The sequence below is a fragment of the Rutidosis leptorrhynchoides genome, chromosome 4 (genome assembly GCF_046630445.1).
Source record: "Rutidosis leptorrhynchoides isolate AG116_Rl617_1_P2 chromosome 4, CSIRO_AGI_Rlap_v1, whole genome shotgun sequence".
NCBI classification, from domain to species: Eukaryota; Viridiplantae; Streptophyta; class Magnoliopsida; order Asterales; family Asteraceae; genus Rutidosis; species Rutidosis leptorrhynchoides.
Window position 1 is genome coordinate 280187533 of NC_092336.1, and position 21639 is coordinate 280209171.

Consider the following 21639-nt stretch of genomic DNA (forward strand, 5'->3'; position numbering starts at 1 on the left):
CGTTTTCGATATAATTAAACTTGATTAGTAAGATATCCCTGTTTAAATAAAGTGAATTAGAATATTTGTGATTGAATATATAAATAACTTGCAATGTGTAATTAGACCGTGTTCATTAAAAATATATTGTTTTCAAATTAGGTACGTATGCAGTAGTAACCCTCGCTTAGTGAGGCGATTGATATTTAAAACATTAATACATAAATGAATTATATCTATTTAAGTTTTAAAAATAAAAATGTTACGTGTCATAATATTTTTCTAAACGAAATAAAAATTAACTTTGAAATATAATTGGTTTTGAAAAACTAAATGTTATATTATTAAGTAAATGTTTTAAGTACAAATTTATATTTCTAAATGAAAATATATGTATATATATATATATATATATATATATATATATATATATATATATATATATATATATATATATATATATATTTGAACTTGGTCATAAAACGTCCTGATTTAAACTAATATACTTGGGTAAACAACGAGCCACTGATTTATAGAAGCAAATGACCACAACGCTCAATTTTATAAGTTACATTTATTATAAGATGATTTGTTGATGAGTAAGTTGAATTATTAATAAGGGTACACGTCGCGTAACGTAAAAGGCTAGTTTTCTAAACGTACGAAAATGCGTTCGAGAAAACCGAAAGTGGTATATGAGTCGAGTGACAACGTACGAAACATTTTAACTAAAATTACATTTTTACCATGTACGTAAATATAATATAATATATAATTAATTATAATTAAATATATATATTAAATAAAATAATAGTGTAGGCAAGGATTTAATGGATACCAGCTGCACATTATGGTCATGCGACCGCATGAAAGGAACCCGCAAACCCCATGCGATCGCATGGGGTGTGGGTGGACGAAAGTTGTATAAAGCTCATCATTCGGATCGACACAAACACAATACATAATCACTTCCTCTGTTATATATATTTATATTATATATTATTTATAATATTAAGATTAATAATATTATTAATTTTATTAATATTAGTATTAGTAGTATTAGTTCTATTATTATGTATACATAAAATACTACGACGGTGTGCTGCACGAGTAATCTTAAACGAGTTTTCAAAATGAGTTTTTCAAGTAGGATAGGGCTAAGGAAATTATGGGTTATAGCTATGGAAGTGATGGGTATGGTTCATTGGTATACTCGTGAGGTCAATTTAGTGTTTATCATCTCCGTTGCGTCTACGTACCTTTCCTGCAATATTGAATCTCAATATTGATACGTGAGTACTCATAATTTAACTTTTACTTACTAATAGTGTACCCCTGACTAGTGCTCGAGTATATAGGATTATGCATGTTTGTACTTTTGATATTGCCTTTAGTTAGGTTATGTTGAATCTTGAATTAGTTATATATGCGGTTGAGATAAAGTATAAGATATGCATGTCGTTGGAAAGCTAGCGAAAAATTAAGAACTTTTTATTTAGAACTCGAATGGTTTCGATGAACAGATTAGAAATTATAGTCAACTGAATTTTAGTATTGTTGTTAAAATGATTATTATTACTATTCTCGTTATTATCATCGTTACTATTTTTATCTATTAATTATTATTATTATTATTATTATTATTATTATTATTATTATTATTATTATTATTATTATTATTATTATTATTATTATTATTATTATTATTATTATGATTATTAATATTATCATTTTTAATATAAGTATAATTATTAAAAGAATTTTTTATTGTTATTATTATTATTATTATTATTATCATTATTAATATTATCATTATTATTATTATTTTTATTATTATTATCATTAAAATAGTTATTAGTATTATCATTAATGTTATTATAATAATTATTATTATTAGTATTATTATCATTAAAAATTGATATTAGTATCATCTAACTATTATGACTAATATTATTATCATTATTATGAATGCGATATAAAAGACGACTAAATGATATTAAACAAATCAATTAGGAAATAATGAGTATGGGTATCATGATGAAATTAAAATATTGAATTAGATAAAATTATCGTTCTTATTATTCTTATCATTGTATTATTATTAAAAGTATTATTAATATTAAAACTATCATTTTTACTACAATTATCATTTTTAATAGAAATGACATTGTTATTATAAAAATATCATTATTTTTATTATTTTAAATAAAATTATTATTTTAAAGTTAATATTAAAAAGTATCGTAAATACTAAAGTTATCATAATTCGAATTATCGTTTTATCATAATATCACTTTTAGTAAATATAAATATTGATATTTTTATTAATAGAATAATAATAATTATTATTACAAAATAATACAACTTTTACTTATTATTATTATCAATGTTATTTTATCAAATAAATATGTAATACAAAGATATTTTATTTACATTAATAATACCTATCGTTATATTAAATGAACTTTATAAATTTTATTACTTAAGATATATAAAAGTATACTTTTATCATATATAAATTTTAAATATAAATTTTTATTAACAAATGACTTTTATTAATTACTTTCATAAACCCTGTTAAAAATATTAAATATATATAAAACGACGATATTTAAGTTATATGATAATCATGAATGGATTTTGAAAATCATTTTGGGTCAAGTTGACTTTTGTTGACTTTTGCATATTAGTCTCGAGCATTAGGATTGTGGTATACTATGACTTAACCTAAATTGTTAGATAAATATTGACCAACATATAAATATACATAATTAATATAGGTTCGTGAATCCGAGGACATCCTTGCACTTGTTCAATGACTTTATATGTATTTTTACTACGAAATATAGTATGGTGAGTTTCATTTGCCTTTTTACCCTTTATATTTTTGGGATGAGAATATATGCGCAATTTTTATAAATATTTTACGAAATAGACACAAGTAATCGAAACTACATTATATGGTTGAATGATCGAAGCCGAATATGCCACTTTTTGCTTGGTACCTAAGAATTAGGGAACATCACTAATTATGAGAATTAGTGCACGCCTAATTGACGCGAATCCTAAAGATAGATCTATTGGGCCTAACGAACCCCATCCAAAGTACCGGATGCTTTAGTACTTCGAATTCGTTTTTATCATGTCCGAAGGATTTCCCATAATAATAGGGGATATTCCTATATGCATCTTGTTAATGTCGGTTACCAGGTGTTCAATCCATATGAATGATTTTTGTCTCTATGCATGAGACGTATATTTATGAGAACTGGAAATGAAATTCTTGTGGTCTATTAAAATGATGGAAATGAATGATTATGATAAACTAATGAACTTACCAACCTTTTGGTTGACACTTTAAAGCATGTTTATTCTCAGGATTGAAAGAAATCTTCCGCTGTGCGTTTGCTCATTTTCAAGATATTACTTGGAGTCTTTCATAGCATATTTCGAGAACGTTGCATTCGAGTCATTGAGTTCATCAAAGATTATTATTAAGTCAATTTATAATTGGATAGTGGATATTATGAAATGGTATGCATGCCTGTCAATTTCCGATGTAAAGAAAGTTTGTCTTTTAAAAAGAATGCAATGTTTGTAAAATGTATCATATAGAGGTCAAATACCTCACTATGTAATCAACTATTGTGAATCATTTATAATGTATATGAACGGGTCCTTTCACCAACTACACAATCTGTCCCACGAGCATCAACATCATATGCACCATAGATACCAAATAATACCAACAACAACAAACGATGAAGTATTGATTCATAACTTCATCGGAGAAATATGTTACGGTGATTATGTAATCTCTAATGTTTTAGAGATTATTTATTCTAATCATAACCGTAAATCAAGATAAATGGATGGATAGAGATGATACAGGGGAGAATAGAAACCCTGACAACAATGATGCGTGCGTTACAAAATATACAAGCAGCACCAGCACCAACAGCACCTACAACATCACAAATTCAACCAGATCCATAATCACCGCAAACATCATCACTAATCAACAATGAGTATATTCTATCAACGAATTACGAAGTATTAACTCACTTCCACTGAAGAATTTATATATATATCTTACATATATAAAGTTTTGAGACCACCACAAATCTTTTCGTACTAAGCTATTACGCATGAATTTTAAAGAGTAAATACTCGGATAATTCATGTTACTAATATGCCATGATGTACATCCTTCGTTAATAACTTAACCCTCATTAGCTACAATATCCGTTTCAATTCAATAAATTCCATTTCATAATAAACCAAGTGTATTATTCAATTATATGTTTGATTTTACACTTTCATTTCCGACGTACTCGAAACTTTCTGGAAAACACCATTCGTACCTTGCGAAGTTCCTAAGAATTCTACGAGCATGAACATCCGTCATCAAGAAATATCAATAAGAATAAATATTGAAGTATTGATAACATTAGTAAAATATTCCGCGAAGATTATATAATCTTTAATGTTTTAGAGATTATTCATTTCTAATTCCAGCCGAAAATCAAATGCGCTTAATATTATATTAACTCATTAAATCTGTATTACATCTAAAGAAAATATACATATATTTTCATAAAGACTGTAATAAAAATTTCCCGGTACAAAAATATTACTTGTGAAATTTTTAACGGGTAGGTAATACCCGAAAGATATATAAATTCACAATTAATATGTTACATTCTTAGATTTTGATTCAGCAAATCATCCACTATACTCCCTACTTTCACAACAATATACATTCTTTTATCAATATCAAAACAACCATACTCATTCAAATCCAATTACATATTCTGATTTTGAAATCTCAGAATTCAATTCGAGATATAACCGGTATCATCACTCTTAGATTCCTACATCTTTCAAAGCTATACTTTGACTTCAAAACTGTGCTAGAACATCATTTTTATTCATAGAACCCAGAAAAAATATTTGTATCATTCAAAATCCTAGAACATCATATGTATATTAACGATTACAATCTGTGTTCCAACCCCTCAAAATTCCTGAAGACACTTCAAATAATGAACAATCGAGATGATGATCCAACCACATGTTAACCACAGTCATGCACCTGAAAAACTCTCGAAACCAAAGTCATAGTTTAACACGTATCCGTGTCAGACCCTTTAACATTTATTAGCAAAAATAACTTTTCAATCCCTTTTCAAAATAGACAGTTTTGTCATAGCTCCAGCAAATCAACTTCAATTGTTCATTCAAATAAGCCTTATTATACCAATTACCCCATCATCATTGTTACAAGGGAACATTTTATATCTCACCACATTAGCAGTAAACTTACCAACAACTTCATTGATCTTTAAGCCTCTCCTAAAAAAATCACTATACTTATTCATTGAAACCCTATCATGTACTCATCTGCATCTTGCCATACCAAAAAGCTTGAATCATTATTTTTGAATTTCGCAGCAAGTCTACGCCAACAGTTATATATACATATAACGTCTATCTCCAAGACTTACATATTTCGAATGTGAAGTTTCTAAAAAACACCCTGAACTGCGAAATAGTTCTCGAAATTTTGAAAAATGCTGATGAAGCAGCAAAAAATGTAAACGACCTTAACAGTCGAAAGTTTGATGATAAAGAATAAGGTGTTGGAAAAGCTCAGAAAAAGAGAAGATTTGAAACTGGAAAACGAATTGAGCAAACTATGAAGGAGGCTGTGGACAAATCACAATGACTAAATCTGCTTTCAAAGAATCCAAATGATTCAATGTCTGCTAAAGTCTTTAGCGAATACCTTACTCCTGACTCTAAACCTTTACGGAAAAATCTTCATCATCATCCATCGATGTTAGAAATTCTAAGATATCATCATATCTTTCATTATAAATATCTTCGATATTTCTGAAGATATCTTCATAACTATTGTTATCCGAAATCATTTACCTCTTCGTGCTATCTGTGTTACATCATAAAAGAAACTATTTTAGTTTCTAAATTTTGAAACCTTCGAGTTTAAAATATGAATGTTTTTGAAGTAGTGTTGGGAACTGAAGCATGATTTAGTATAATATAATGACATTTGATCAACGTGATTATATTACAGTAAGTCATGCTGAGTTTCTAAATGGAACGTGATGATTCACAGATCATAACGTCATCATGTGCCATGTTACACGACTCTTGTATTCTACTTAAACTCTAAACATATCAAGAAAATATTTTCTTGATATTTCGGTCTTTTCCGAGGTATTCTGGTAATTTGACAAATCAAGATCATGCCATTACAATTTCTTTCTTAGAACATTAACCATGTTCATTCTGAAATTCATATCTACGAATTCTGGACCATTACATGCGGTGCTTAATGGCAAGAAGAGAAAACAAAAGAATGAAGTTCCGAAATAGAAAATGGAGCATAAATCGCAGCAAATAGGAGAAAACATTAACTGTGGATGTCAGTGATTATAGAAAGACAGAAGCAGAGACATCAAGGGAAGATACAAAACCTAACAACAAACCATAAATTACAAATCGTATATATCGATGCATATAGCAATATAAAGACATGGAAGAACTAAGAACACTATAAAACCAAGAGTATAGTAGAAGTAAATAGATTCTTCCTGTGGTAAATGAAAAAGAAGAATGACAGATATGAAAGTTAGGAATATATCAAGAACCAGAACTGGATCGAGCATATTGACAAATGCTTTAAAGTATGAATTGGGGGAGAATGTAATAACCCGACTTTTTCCGTCAACTAATTAACGAACGTTAGTTAAATTCTATGGTTTTATACGCTAGAATTTTTTTTATAAGTTAGTATCCGTTCATTACTATACGATTAATTTCAACCTTGACTAAATAGTAAATATTATTGGGTTCTGTGAAACCAACGAAACATAAGTAATTGAAATTACCAACACATTAAATCATGGATCATCATCGTTACGAAAAAGAAACGAATAAATAAACCTTGATTATGATGTACAAGGGTTGGAGTGTACATTTGATAAGTTAATAAAAACAAAATATATATAATGTCAAAAATATATATATATACATATTTAAATATTTTTGGCTAAAAATTTTTATTAAGAGATAATTAACTAGATAATCAAACAAGGAATCCTAATCTTATCATGAAACTTAAAGTTTATCCTAAACTAAGAATCCTAGTATTTTTATCCTAAACTAAGAATCCTAGTATTCTACAAATTTCCATGAACTAATCCTAATGTGTTTAAGAGTCCATCCTAATATCTAATTACTAGCCTATATAAATCCCTTAACCTCATTTATTTATTTTTTATCATTTACAAACAAATTCTTTTACTTGTTTCTCTATATCTCACGATCCCTCAACACACCAAAAAAATTATCCATCGACTTTTCAAGGTTGTTGCAGTTCGACTTAACATGCTTGCTCAACGTAAAGGAGGGGTTTAAGGATCTTAGAACGTGGCTCTCCGGTCCGGCTACCGTGAATAACCCTGGCCGACATGATGATGTCGGCGGGGTGGCCAAGTGATTAAGTCCACCTTCGATGACGTCCGTCGATCAGAAGGCCCCAAGCAAGGTTGTAGGTACCAGTTAATAAAGAACTAACCTGTTAACCTTTAGAAGATGATAGAGGATATAAGTTACGTAGGATGTGTGGTAGAAGATGGCTACGTAACGTGGTATGTTGCTAACGACGATTAGGGTTTGTATTTATAGACAAACCCTAATTCTAGAACCGTCATAGGATAGTGATAATCGTTTCCATAACCATCTCCCCCGAATCACGGATATAATTATGGAAAAGATATTTGCTTGTTAGCTAAGCAACCGCCGTAAAGGGACCAGATACGGATCCGCATGCCGCATGACGCATGAGAGCACCCCGCATACGCACCATAGCGCATGCCCGTGTGTATGTTACATGCGCATGCGGGCTGCAGTATCATTAAGTCCCCCCAGTTTGATGTTATATGACGCAAGTCATATGATATCAAACTATTAAGCGAAAAAGAGAAAACAAAAGGACGACGAGCATTTAATGTCCTCGCGTGCGCCTCGATGCCTGTCACAATCGCAGAAGCCCATTCGGCTGACAAGACATAAAGTAACAGTGCCGCAGGCGCGTGCGAACCACGCCCGTGTTTGTAATCATTCTTAACTGACACCACGCGCGATCAGCAAATGCTACCCGTCGATTGCATTACACGTGTATGGCCACGATCACACCATTCCAACCCACGCTCCCCCAATCTTGCCTATAAATAGCCCCAAATCACACACATTTTCACTTTTCCGGTGTCAAGCTTCCCAAATACGCTCTCGCCTCCAAATCCTATCAATTCTGATCAACTCCGTCATATTCCGATCGTCATTTAAAGGTCAGTCGTTCTCCATTCATCTAAAAATGACCAAAGCTAATGAAACTTTCGTAGAGAATGTAGAGTCCAACATAGGCCAGAAAAACATCGACCACTTAGTTAAGCAATACCCCCTCTAGCGGGTTACAATCCGGTACCACCACTGCCTAGCCAGCGAGCCCATCAGCCACCAGAGAATAAGGTGGCGATCTACGAACATGCTTTTAAGCATGGTAATTTTAGGGTTCCACCCACCGACTTCTTTTTAGGCGTACTAGATCATTTAAAAGTAGGGCTAGGGCAATTGCACCCGTATGCTATAGGCAAAATTGTTCTATTCGAGATGTGTTGTGTTGCACTCAACACAGTACCATTGGTGAAGGTTTTTTGCCACCTATTCCGCTTAGCCAACCACCATAAATCTTGGTTCACCTTCTTCGCACGCCAAAATTTCACAAAAACCCCGAAATCGAATGCGGGAAGTTGGAAAGAAACTTTTTTCTTCGTCGACCAGACCGTAGTAGGCACTGGCTTCCCGCAGACGCTCATTTGGTGCGAGAAGGTAGAAAAAGATGTGAACAAGATGCCAGCGTTGGATGACGAGGAGAAAAAGTTGTTGAAGCAGTGCGTCAACGCACAACTGGTGCACCGTTCGTATGGTAATGTTATGCTGCGGTTGGGGAAGATCTCCGCGTATTGGCCTTGGGAGGATGTGCGGCCGGCCATAGTTGGCCCCGATGGAAAGGGTAGGAATAGCATAAACGCGTACTTACATAAATTTTTGTATATTTTCTAACGCAGGCATTTATTGTTTGCAGAGATGAGGATGAAGAAGGTGCTTACCGCGGAGGAGATTGCTGGGATCTCTTTCCGCAAGCAGGATGTGGACAAACAGCTAGAGCAGGCAGCTGCTAGCGAACATGTGGAGGAAACGCCGGCGGAGTCAGGCAATAAACGCAAGGCGGCTGGGACGTCCGAGGCTCAGAAGAAGAAGAAGAAGACTCCTAAGCAGCTGGAGGATATGCGCAACGACAATTTTGTTGCCATCGAGCCGCGGTCCGCAGACCTACCTCCCCCCATTAATGGTGAGCGTTTATTTTTTCGCATGTATACCGTGTAGAAAAATCTGCGTACTAATCTGAGTATTTTGCAGAGCATGTGGAGAAGACGCAGCCAACAACACCTCGGGTCAACCCCGAGCTGCAGGCCACTGCCACATCCAAAGACAAGGCGATCCCCGTCGAGTCTGAGTCTACATTACCTCCTCCGCAAGGCAGCTTCCGTGTTGCCAACCTCCGCCAACTTTGCCAGTCCTCCGCAGAAAATGCTGCGGAGCAATCTGCATTCTTGCAGCAAATCTTCCCAGCAGAGTTCCGCGAGCAACTGGCCGCACTGCCGTTTAACCAGGCGCTCAACGCCTTTGTCCAGAACGGGCTGGTATTCTTTGGGATGTTTGCGGATCAAGCCCGTCGATCCTCCAGCCTATACGATGTTGCACTGCGCAAAGAGGTGGAGTTGGGTTTGCTGCAGGCGGGTGTAGATCAGGTCAAGAAGGACAGGGACGCTGCTGAGGAGGCCCGCAAAGCTGTTGAATTGACTGCGGCCGAAACCAAGACCCTCTTGATTCAAGAAAGAAAAAAGAATCAAGAGCTTGTGGGTGCGGTTGATCAGGCAAAGGGGGAAACTGAGCGAGTGAGGCTGGAGTTGGAAAAGGTGACGAGGGAGAGGGACGATGCGGTTACCAACCGCGAGCTGGCCGAGGCAGATATGACAAAGCTGCGCACCGCACTCCCCGCAATTGCGCAGAAAGTGATGGACTCCGAGCCCGTGTCCGACCGGTTTAATGCCTATGTCGATGCGGTCAAGGACCATGAGGTGAACAAGGCTGTGCGGGAAGTGATCCAGGCATGCGGCCTAACTCCACCGTTCCCCGACATTGTCCAAAAGAAATTAAAGGAGGGAACGGCCGCGGCGCTGCTGGAGCGGAAGAGGCAATCAAGTCCATCCCTATCCCTTTGATCAATGCGTTTGCGGCTGACCCGACGATGCCGCTTGATGGGTTTTTGAAGGAGGATTACTAGAGTAGTTTGTGCTGTAAGCCCTAATCTTAGGCAGGTAATTGTAAATGTATTTTGGAGCCCTAAGTCCCATGTTGGGCAGGCATGTGAAACAATTACTTATGTAATAATTTATTTGGATGTGTATATATGTTTATCTGTTATGCATGCGTGATATCCTTGTTTATATATCGCGAATCAAAACAAATTATGAACCGCATGCGCATGCGCATAGTTAACCACAACTTATGCGTATGCGGATGGTACTGCGTAAAATAAACCAATATTTTAACTTACCTTTAACAATTTAGACTCAAAAGCTACTGCGCTATTGCTTTGTCATGTACTAGAGGTGCACTATTAGTTGTATGGTAAGCAAACGCAACTAAAAACAAACCAATGTTTTTATGCTTAGGAGTTCCTCAAGCAAACCAATGCGAGAGCGATTACGCACAAGCAAACCAATGCTTGTATTTTTTTTTTTTTAAAAGTCGACTTTGCAGCCATCTAGTCTGCGTGGCGCTTGGCTAGGGGAAAACCAATTCCCTTCGCCTGCCGTTATTGTCTAGCCTTGTAACCAAACAGGCTTCTGCCGCACGGGGGCTAGAGGACACCCCTTAAGTAGGCAGGAAACGCATACAAAAAATATAAATGGACAACAAAAGTATGCGCATGTAATTATTTTTATTTGGCATTAATTATGATTACAACTGCGACATATCCGAAAGGATGAAAAATAAAATAATGTGCTAAACAAATTGGAGTGATCAAGTCCATCTAGCTACATGTAACATTTTTTCAATAACGTCGCATGCCAAGTGCGTTTCACAGGTTTGCCATCTAATGTCTCTAGATGGTATGCCCCGGTGTTGCTTGCTTTTGCTACCCTGTATGGGCCCTCCCAACGAGGTCCCAGTTTCCCAGTATCTTCCGCATGACTTGCATCGTTCTGGCGCCAAACCAAATCACCGCACTTATAAGTGCGTGAACGCACACGCTGATTGTAATACTTTGCGATTTTCTGCTTGTTATTTGCTTCGTTAACAGCCGCAGAGAGTCTGCGTTCTTCAAGCAGATTAAGATTTTCCCGCAGAGCTTCAGAGTTATTTTGCTCATCAAAGTTTTGTATGCGGAACGTTGGTACCCCAATCTCTGCGGGTACAACAGATTCTGACCCATAAACCAAACTAAACGGAGTCTCACCAGTGCTTGCTTTGGGTGTGGTTCTATGCGCCCATAAAACCTTTGGAAGCTCATCCACCCAACCAACGCGGTCATGACCCAACCTTGCCTTGATTCCAGCAACTATATCTCGGTTGGTAACTTCGCACTGGCCATTCGCCTGCGGATGCGCAACTGAAGTAAAAGTTTGCTTAATATTAAGCTCCGCACACCAACTGCGAAAAGGATCGCCGGCAAATTGTGTACCGTTATCACTAACAATTTCATTGGGTATGCCGAATCGACAGACAATGTCTTCCCATACAAAATTCCGCACTCTTTTCCCTGAAATTGTTGCCAGCGGTTTCGCTTCGACCCACTTCGTGAAGTAATCGATTGCAACAATTAAGAATTTGACATTTCCTGCGTGTGCAGAGTATGCGTAAGATAATGACGTAAGTAGCATATTTAGCAAATGAATGGCAATATTACCTTGGCCTTTGGGGAATGGTCCGACTATGTCGATCGCCCATTTGCAGAATTTCCATGGTGAGGAGACCGGTATCATTGGATGCGCAGGTGCCCTGCTGATAGGTGCATGTATTTGGCATGATTCGCATTGCTTGACAATACGCGCCGTGTCTGCGTACATAGTAGGCCAATAATAACCTAACCGCATGATTTTTGACACAATGGACCTGTGTCCCGAATGAAGGGCGCATGCACCCTCATGCACCTCGCGTATAACTTCCTCTGCCTCTTTCGGACCTATGCACCTTAAATGCGGTCCCAAATAGTTTCTTCGATACAAGACGTCACCCTCGAGGGCATAAAGCGGTGCCTTTGTGCGGACTTTCTTCGCATTAGAGGAGTCCGCGGGTGAAGTGCCGTCCCGTAAAAAAGCGATGATGGGCGTCATCCACGTTGGGCTTGATTCCTCAACCGGTGCCACTAGAGGCATCATGACAATAGATTTTGCGTTGAGTTCCTCTATTAGAATTTTCTTACCCATATGATCAAAAGCCAAGGCAGCTAGTTTGCTTAGCGCATCCGCCTTCTTATTTTGCCCCCGCATTACGTGCGAGATTTGAAAAGCCTCGAACTGGTCAGCGAGATTATGAACAAGCGATAAATATTGCTGCATAGCAATGTCGTGCGCTTCGAAGTCTCCGTAGACTTGATTGCATACTAGCTTTGAATCCACGTAAGCGTGCAAGATTTTAACATTTAGCTTATGCGCGATGCGCATACCTGCTAGCAGAGCCTCATACTCTGCTTCATTGTTTGTGACAGCAAAATTAAACCGCAGTGCGTACGTATGTTCCTCACCGCCTGGACCTGTCAAAATTACACCTGCGCCTGCGCCAGATGCGCTACACGCACCATCGGTGTATAATTCCCATGGTGATAGAACAGGTGCGGGCGGATCTTGATGTTCTGCTGACGCTTCGACATCCGCAGGTATTTCTGCTAGGTAGTCAGTAAGTATTTGACCCTTAACCGCACTGCGTGAAGAAAAGTTTATTTCATGTTCTCCCAATTCGACTGCCCACTTGGCCATTCGGCCAGAAATCTCGGGCTTGTACAGTACCTGTTTGATTGGCTGATCAGTTAGAACCACAATCGGATGTGCTTGAAAGTATCGGCGTAAACGCCGCGCTGTATGGACAAGCGCATATACTAACTTCTCTATTGGCGAGTAGTTTACTTCGCTTGATGTCAGCATCTTGCTTACGAAGTAGACCGGCATTTGTGTCTTTTCACGGTCTGCGATGAGAACTGAACTGATTGCTTCCTTTGATGCCGCAAGGTACAGCGTTAACGTCTCCCCAGGGACTGGCGCAGTAAGTGTTGGTAACTCTGCAAGCACCTTTTTCATCTCCTAAAAGGCTGATTCTGCTTCCTGAGTCCAGACAAAATCCTTTTTCTTCAAACAGTTTTTCAAAGTGTTAAAGAATGGTAGCTGATGCTCTGCGGCTTTTAACAAAAACCGCGTGATTGCTGCGAGCTTCCCAGTGAGACTCTGCACATCTTTCTTTGTTTTCGGAGATGGTAAATTATCAATAGCTTCAATCTTTTTGGGATTAGCCTTGATACCCCGCGCTGTCACCACATGACCTAGAAACTTGCCTTCCTCCTCTCCAAAGCTACATTTAAGCGGATTAAGCTTCATGTTGATCCTTCGCAGAGACGCAAACGTTTCTAGGATGTCTGCGAGCATGTCTTCTTCGGTGTTGCTTTTGATTACCAGTCATCGACATACGCTTCAAGATTTCTGCCAATTTGAGGCTTGAATGCTGCGTCAATTACACGCTGATAGGTCGCGCCCGCGTTCTTCAAGCCGAAAGGCATCTTTGTGTAACAATAAATACCCTGCGGCGTATGAAAAGCAGTCTTGTCTTCGTCTTCCGCAGCCATTAGAATTTGGTGATAACCTTTGTATGCGTCCAGAAAGCACTTATATCTGAATCCAGACAAAGATTCAACCTTCCAGTCTATCTCCGGGAGAGGGTAATTGTCTTTAGGACATGCTTTGTTAATGTCTTTAAAATCAACGCACATTCGCCAGTTACCATCAGCCTTTTTCACCAACACCGGATTGGCAACCCATGTTTGATAACGCACTTCGCGTAGAATGTTTGCTTTGACAAGGTTGTCTACTTCTGCGCATAGCCAATCACTGCGGTCTAAAGCCATATGCTGCTTCTTTTGTCTAACAGCTGTGAGCGATGGATTAACATTCAATTTATGTTCCGCAATGTCCCGCGGGACACCTGTCATATCTGATTCGCGCCATGCGAAAACATCTGCGTTTGCGGACAATATACCATGTAACTTAGCCTTGGTTTCAGCTGATAAACCTGCACCGATTTTTATACCCTTATCTGGATGCAAGCGATTAGCAATGACCGCACTGCTTGCAATCTGCTCCCCGACGCTAGGGATGTTAATTTGCACAACTGACGCACATATCTCAATCGTTTGATGTGACGCCATTGTGGCAACTCCTCCCTTAGTAGGAAACTTAATCAAACCGTGCACTACCGAAGGTATGATGTTAAAACGCCGTATGAAATTTCTTCCCAGTAGCGCATTATATCGCGAAGTCGAGCGAACCACATAAAAGTCAACTAATTCGTTCCTTATTAACTGCGGATTCTTGTCATCTTCGAGCTCTATTAATAACTCTATCCGTCCCACGGGCCATGAGCTTTCTCCGGAAAAACCAGACAGCGTGATATCAGACGGACGTAGCTGCGCCTTCACGTGTTCGGGAAGAAATTGATAGCAATGCTCGTACATAATGTCAACGCCGCTCCCAGTGTCGACATGCATGCGCTTGACCTGCACCCCGCAAGAAGGAATGCGGCACTTGATAATGATAGGTTCATTCACCCTGTCAATTGACATCACAGGAGGGAAAGTGATTGGAAGAAGTTCCCAATCCTGATGATCGTTATACTTTCTTCGCTGACCTAATTTCTCTGCGTCAACCATGTTAATGGTTAAATCAGCATTTTTGGCCATATCCACTTTCTGCCACGCGAAGGTTTTAGTTTTTGACCCCTCTTCTGCGGCTTTCCCTTTATCTTTCTTTGGCGGTTTGACGTGATCCAACTTACCCGCACGGAGCGCCTCCAGTACCCGTTCCATCAAGTTTTTACACCTATTCGTATCGTGCCCGTAATCATCGTGAAATTCACAATACTTTGTCTTATCCCGCTTACCAAATTCTGTAAGCGGAGTTGGGACCGCGAAGGTCGCGCATACTGGCTCCGTCGCCAAAATTTCTTTGGGCGTTTTGGATAAGCTTTTAAGAAGCGCATAGTTCTGATTGTTGATGCCGCGCTGATTATTGCTTCGATAATTGCCATTAGATCTCCCCTTTTCACTTCTGATAGGACCGCCACTATGGTAACGCCCGCGAGAATTATTTCCGCGGTTTTGATCTCGTGAGCGGTCATCATCATCCTTTTTTTCATTTCGCGAGCTGCTTGTGGGAACATCGTTATCTTTGCCACTCCGCATATAATCGTGACATTCTTTAAGCGCCTCAGCGTAAGTTGTTGGCACCGTATGATGCAAACGCTTGACTAGCGTTGGGTGCCGTTCTGAATTGATGCCATGTATGAGTCCTGATATCTGTTGTTCTGGCTTGAGATCTGGAATGCGCAAACATTCATTAGTATACCTTGTGAGATACTCTCCCAAAGATTCCTTGGATTTCTGCGTAATATCATGGCATTCAATGTGAGTGCGCTTGCGTGGTCTTTGATTCTGATACTGCAATAAAAACTTTGTTCGCAGATCCATGAATCCGGCAATACTGCCCGCCGGGAGTTTATTGAACCATTCGCGAGCAATGCCCTGCAAGGTCATTGGAAATATTTGGCACGCAACCGGATCCACCCAACCTTGAGTGCGCATTGCACCCTCAAAGCGCTGTAAAAAGTCATCCGGATCGGACAAACCATTGTAAGTACCTAGCGTACCAGGTATCTTTGGTGCTGCTGGAAACGGATATGCAGTTATGTGCGGAGGAAATTTGTCAAAAGTAGTCGGTAGCTCGAAAGGTGGTTTAACAGGATCCCCTTTTAAACCCGCAAAGAAACGCCGCATCATGTCCTGAACGAAGTCAGGCTGCGAAAATAAGTGAACCATGTCAGGGGGTGCGGCCTGCATAAATTGCCCTGCAAGATTAGCCTGCCCCTGAATATTTTGCCAAGGTTGACCCTGCATCTGCGGATATACCCACGGCTGCGGTGTTGGAAAAGAGGGATTACTTGAAGATGCTGAATACACAGGTTGTAAGGGGAGCGAGACCTGTGGCGCAGATGCCTGCGAAAACTGAGGATACACACTCAAGAGCCCAACCGTTTGCGCTGTGCTTTGTTGTTGCGCTGTTATTGGCGCCCAATGAGAGTTTGCGTCTGGAATGACACCAAATCCCCAGCTGTTAAGTAACGCCTGCGCATCCGCAGGGGTTAAGAATTGAGAAACTGGGCGCGGTGGTTGCCAAGGTTGCAGGGGTGTAAACGACGAGTTTTGCTGAATAGTCTGCGTCTGCAGAGGTATCGAAACAGTGGTACTGTAAATAGGTACCTGGCCGCAGCAAACTACATGTGGTCCCATGGTTTCGCCACCAGCGTTTATCGGGATAACCCTTGGATCCACCGATGAAAAATCCAACCGCGTGGTTGTGACTGGTGAGTTTGCTCTTGGCGGTGTAACCCCATCCGGATATACCGGTTTAAACCGCTGAAAGGGTTCGCCGGATACAGGTGGGGGGTACATTGTGTACCCTGCTTGAGCAGCCGCCTCCGTAGTCAAAACTGGCGTTTGCTGACTACCAGACGGCGCGTGTTGAATTGCTGTTTGAGTATGCTCCGATGATTCCTCGGAAGTCATGATACTGTTAAAAAGAAAAAATTAAAAAAAAAAATTCTGTAAATAGCGAATCATAATTCAAAACCTAAAAAGAAAGAACAATTAAACAGTTTTGAATTAATTCGACTCTCAATGAAAGCACCACTTGGTCATGCATATTTTAACCGAGGGGTCTTAACATGCTTGCTCAACGTAAAGGAGGGGTTTAAGGATCTTAGAACGTGGCTCTCCGGTCCGGCTACCGTGAATAACCCTGGCCGACATGATGATGTCGGCGGGGTGGCCAAGTGATTAAGTCCACCTTCGATGACGTCCGTCGATCAGAAGGCCCCAAGCAAGGTTGTAGGTACCAGTTAATAAAGAACTAACCTGTTAACCTTTAGAAGATGATAGAGGATATAAGTTACGTAGGATGTGTGGTAGAAGATGGCTACGTTACGTGGTATGTTGCTAACGACGATTAGGGTTTGTATTTATAGACAAACCCTAATTCTAGAACCGTCATAGGATAGTGATAATCGTTTCCATAACCATCTCCCCCGAATCACGGATATAATTCTGGAAAAGATATTTGCTTGTTAGCTAAGCAACCGCCGTAAAGGGACCAGATACGGATCCGCATGCCGCATGACGCATGAGAGCACCCCGCATACGCACCATAGCGCATGCCCGTGTGTATGTTACATGCGCATGCGGGCTGCGGTATCATTATCAAGGTTGTTGCAGTTCGACTTGGTGCAGCCATGGTTCGATTCTACTGCCACCCGTTGCCACGACCCAAATCATCACTAGCAAACACACCCATCGTAGCCTGCTACTGTAGTGTTCTCCTCCTGCAGCCACCACCTCGATCAGCTCCTACTGCTGCACGAGTCCTAGTTGCAGCCGAGAACCACCGCCTCACTTTCGGCCACCTTAAACCGCCACCACCACCGCCGCTATCTGCTGTCTTTTTGCAGCTACAACCGCCACCATCTGCTGCGTTTTTGCAGCCCAAACCGCCACCCAAGCCCGCAGTTTCTGCTGTGTTTTTCGACCTACCAGCCCGCAAAAACACCCCTGCAGTCGCCTGTTTTGAGGCTGCTGTCCGCTGCCAAGAACCACCACAAACCGCCAGTTTTGCAGCTATTTTTGCTGCTGTGTTGCACCTGTTCGACAGGCAAACACACCACCACAAACCACCACGTTTTGTCACCCCTTTTGCTGCTGTTTTTCAGCCCACGAACAGCCACAAAAAGCTGTTAAAAACAGCCTGCTGCGGCTACTATTTTTGCTGTTTCTTATCAGCCGTGAACCACCACAATACACACCCAAAAACGCTCGATTTCTGCTGCTATTGTTTTGCTGTTTCTGTTCGGCGACTTCAACTCCACACACACATCCCTTTTTCTTTGATCTTTTACTCCTAAGGTACTAACTATAAATTTAACTCTAGTTTTAATTATATACCTTTTATATATATATATATATATATATATATATATATATATATATATATTATAAGTTATGATAAAGAAGTGAGATTTTTTTTTATTTACTTTGTTAAATCAATTTAATTAGGATGAAAGAAGCTAGAGATACAGTCGATGTGAATAAGTATCAATTACAAATTAAACCAACGACTTATATGAACTTAAATTAACATGATACCCAAACTCCCACTCAGCATTAAAATTAAAAGCCACACTAATAGGAATGAGTCAGGTAACGATCTACTTCCATTCCATTACTTTCAGAGGATTTTAGGCATATCGTTATCGTTTATATATACGGAGTAACATTATAAGTACTCTCAGTTTACAACTTAACTCACCAATTTTGGTCCCATGATCATGTTTACGATGGGTTTTAATAGCCACTTTTAAACTTACAACAAATAAATCACAATCTAAACACCACACCAAATTCATCCATCACACCATTCATTGGAATGAAAAGTGTACATGAGGTCGATCATTCATAAAACATAGCGTGGATGGCGAGATATCATGACGCAAATAAGAAGTATTTGTATTAATACGATCGTAACTTGGTTTCTTTTCAGAGGTAACGCCTAACAACCTAAATCGTGTAGTAACTTGATCAGAGGTCCGTGTTAATCATACCATATTCATATATATTATCTGAAATAGACGAAACATTCGTTAAAGTCATTGATCAATATCGGGAAGTTCGGGTATGAGTATAAAATCGATGCAAAAGTTTTAATAATAGTCGTGCATTATAATTAGTTATATTTGACAAAACATAATAATTAAATGTTTTTTTTTTAAAAATGATAAAACAAACTATGAATCACTCTTACTGCCTTGCTATAGGTACGAAATCAAGAGACAAGGATGACATGTTTTTTTTTTTTTTTATTAAGTTGCACCCTTAGTCATTGAACTATATATTAATTTACAATAATATATGTCATGATTAGTGTTACAAAAAAAAAAAAAAAAATTTAAAAGTGGTATAAATTATGAAAAGGGTTATGATATTAATTCGTTATAATCTTTTAAAAGGATAACATGTACATGCATAACTGTGCATGAATACATATAAGAAAACATATAATAAGGAAGCATATAAAGGTTCAAACTTTATTATAAAAAAAAGGAAGAAGAAAAAGTTATGTATAAGATGAATGATTTAGATCATAAATAACAATATTATAAAGATGATCATAAGGTATGTATTAAAGATTTTGAAAAAAGTGATAAGTATTGTGAATATAAAACTTGGATAAACGTTGTTAAGTATGTATGTTAAGTATGATTGTTCCTATAAACTTGATAATGGAGTTAATGATAGTATGGTAACTATGGACATAATAAACTAAATGGATTTAAATTGATAAAAGTCATGAACCATAATGATAATACTTGAATTATAATATGAAAGAATAATTTGTTTATGATTAAAATATTATGATAGTATTATAAGATAAGATGATAAGAATGAATTTAAATTAGTAGGGACTAACTTAGAGATAAGATTAAAGTTGTAAAAAAAAAAACATAAAAGTGAATAAAATTTATCTAATTTAAGATTACTAAATAAAAATGATAAAACCTTATAAAGATAAAACTATAACATATAAACTTATCTTATATTATAACATCCTAGTTTAACTAAGTTATTATTTATTATATAATACTTTACTAATTAGTAATATATTAATAACGCAAACAAACTATTAAGTATAAAAATATATATAATACTAAACGTGTTGTCTTCCTACACACACATAATAAATGGAAACTATAATCATCCCGATAACGTATGGCTTATACAAATCTCACCGCTACTTACTTGATAGCACCGAGGTTTGGGTAAGTCGTACAATGTCTAAACTTGATTATAGTGAACACAACTTGTTAAACAAACTCAACAACTCATAAAACTCTTATGAACAGTTACTCGTTAGATTGAACAAACTAATGACCAAGTTCATATCTCTAGGTTGAGATTTCGGTCGTTTACTCCCGCTCATTCTTCTCTTTCGTGGAAATAACTTCAACTGCTGTTAAGGTGAACTTCATAGCCCCACTTTTTAACTTTCTCTATTTACTTATTTTAAATATTGGGGTGAGACACATGCTTGCTTTTAAACTATTTTACGCCTAGACACAAGTACATGAAAAATTTATTTTGATTAGTTCAAACTGTGCTATGACATGCTTTGATTCATGCTTAATCCCTGCCATGATATCGTTAGTTGCTGGAATTTTGGCAAGCTTAATTGTTGTGGGTAGCGCTATTGAGAGTAACGTCTCTATCCGGATGACCGTTGGTCAATGGATACATAATAAGGATTTAACAACACGAATGAATAAAGTGATCACGGGGTAACTTGTTTAGTTTCGATATCATACACCTCAGCACTACTAACGAACTGATTAAACTTTATAACTAAATCTTGTGGTCTAAAAACTATTATAAACCTATGTTGTTCACTCAACCATTTTTGGTTGACACTTTAAGCATATTTTGTCTCAGGTACATAGATATTTTGTTTCCGCTGTAGAATTCTGCTGTTATATAGAAGTCAAGCCAAGCACTGGGACCAGAGTTAACATCCGCGTCAATGGCGATTTTGGTGGGGTGTTAAAGAGAAAGAATAGAAGGTGTGAACTGTGGAAATAAGGAAACGAAGGGGGTGGATTTATAGTGAAAAATCCGACAGAGTAATCGAGACAGATTATCGCATTTAAGCGAAGAGGATCCTAATTTCCTTAATTACCAAAGAATCAAATCTTATTATGAAAGGACCCGTTCATATACATTATAAACGATTCACAATAGTTGATTTCATTGCGAGGTACTTGACCTCTATATGATACATTCTACAAACATTGCATTCGTTTTGAAAAGACAAACTTTCATTTACATCGAGAGTTGACGGTATGCATACCCTTTCATAATATATACATCTATAATTGACTTAATAATAATCTTGATGAACTCGACGACTCGAATGCAACGTCTTTTGAAATATGTCATGAATGACTCCAAGTAATGTCTCTAATATGAGCTAATGCACAGCAGAAGATTTCTTTCATACCTGAGAATAAACATGCTTTCAAGTGTCAACCAAAACGTTGATGAGTTCTTAGGTTTATCATAAAACAATAAAATTCATCATTTTGATAGACCACAAGATTTAAATCCTGCATGGTACAAATGGGCCCGAATCCTATACCCACCTGTAA

The 21639-nt window shown here is 37.9% G+C and overlaps 1 protein-coding gene across 1 annotated transcript; it reads left to right on the top strand.

Annotated features, from left to right (window-relative positions):
* Positions 1-8676: 8676 nt before the first annotated feature.
* On the top strand, positions 8677-10414 carry LOC139841637 (uncharacterized). The gene is made up of 3 exons (XM_071831846.1): positions 8677-9079; positions 9152-9372; positions 10403-10414. The coding sequence occupies exons 1-3, from the start codon at positions 8677-8679 to the stop codon at positions 10412-10414; spliced, it is 636 nt and encodes a 211-aa protein (XP_071687947.1).
* Positions 10415-21639: the final 11225 nt, after the last annotated feature.

Excerpts from the sequence above, each read along its gene's own strand:
- LOC139841637 (XM_071831846.1), top strand. The coding sequence starts at position 8,677 with ATGTGTTGTGTTGCACTCAACACAGTACCATTGGTGAAGGTTTTTTGC. Across the intron at positions 9,080-9,151 it reads AGTTGGCCCCGATGGAAAGG|AGATGAGGATGAAGAAGGTG; the intron begins GTAGGAATAGCA and ends TATTGTTTGCAG.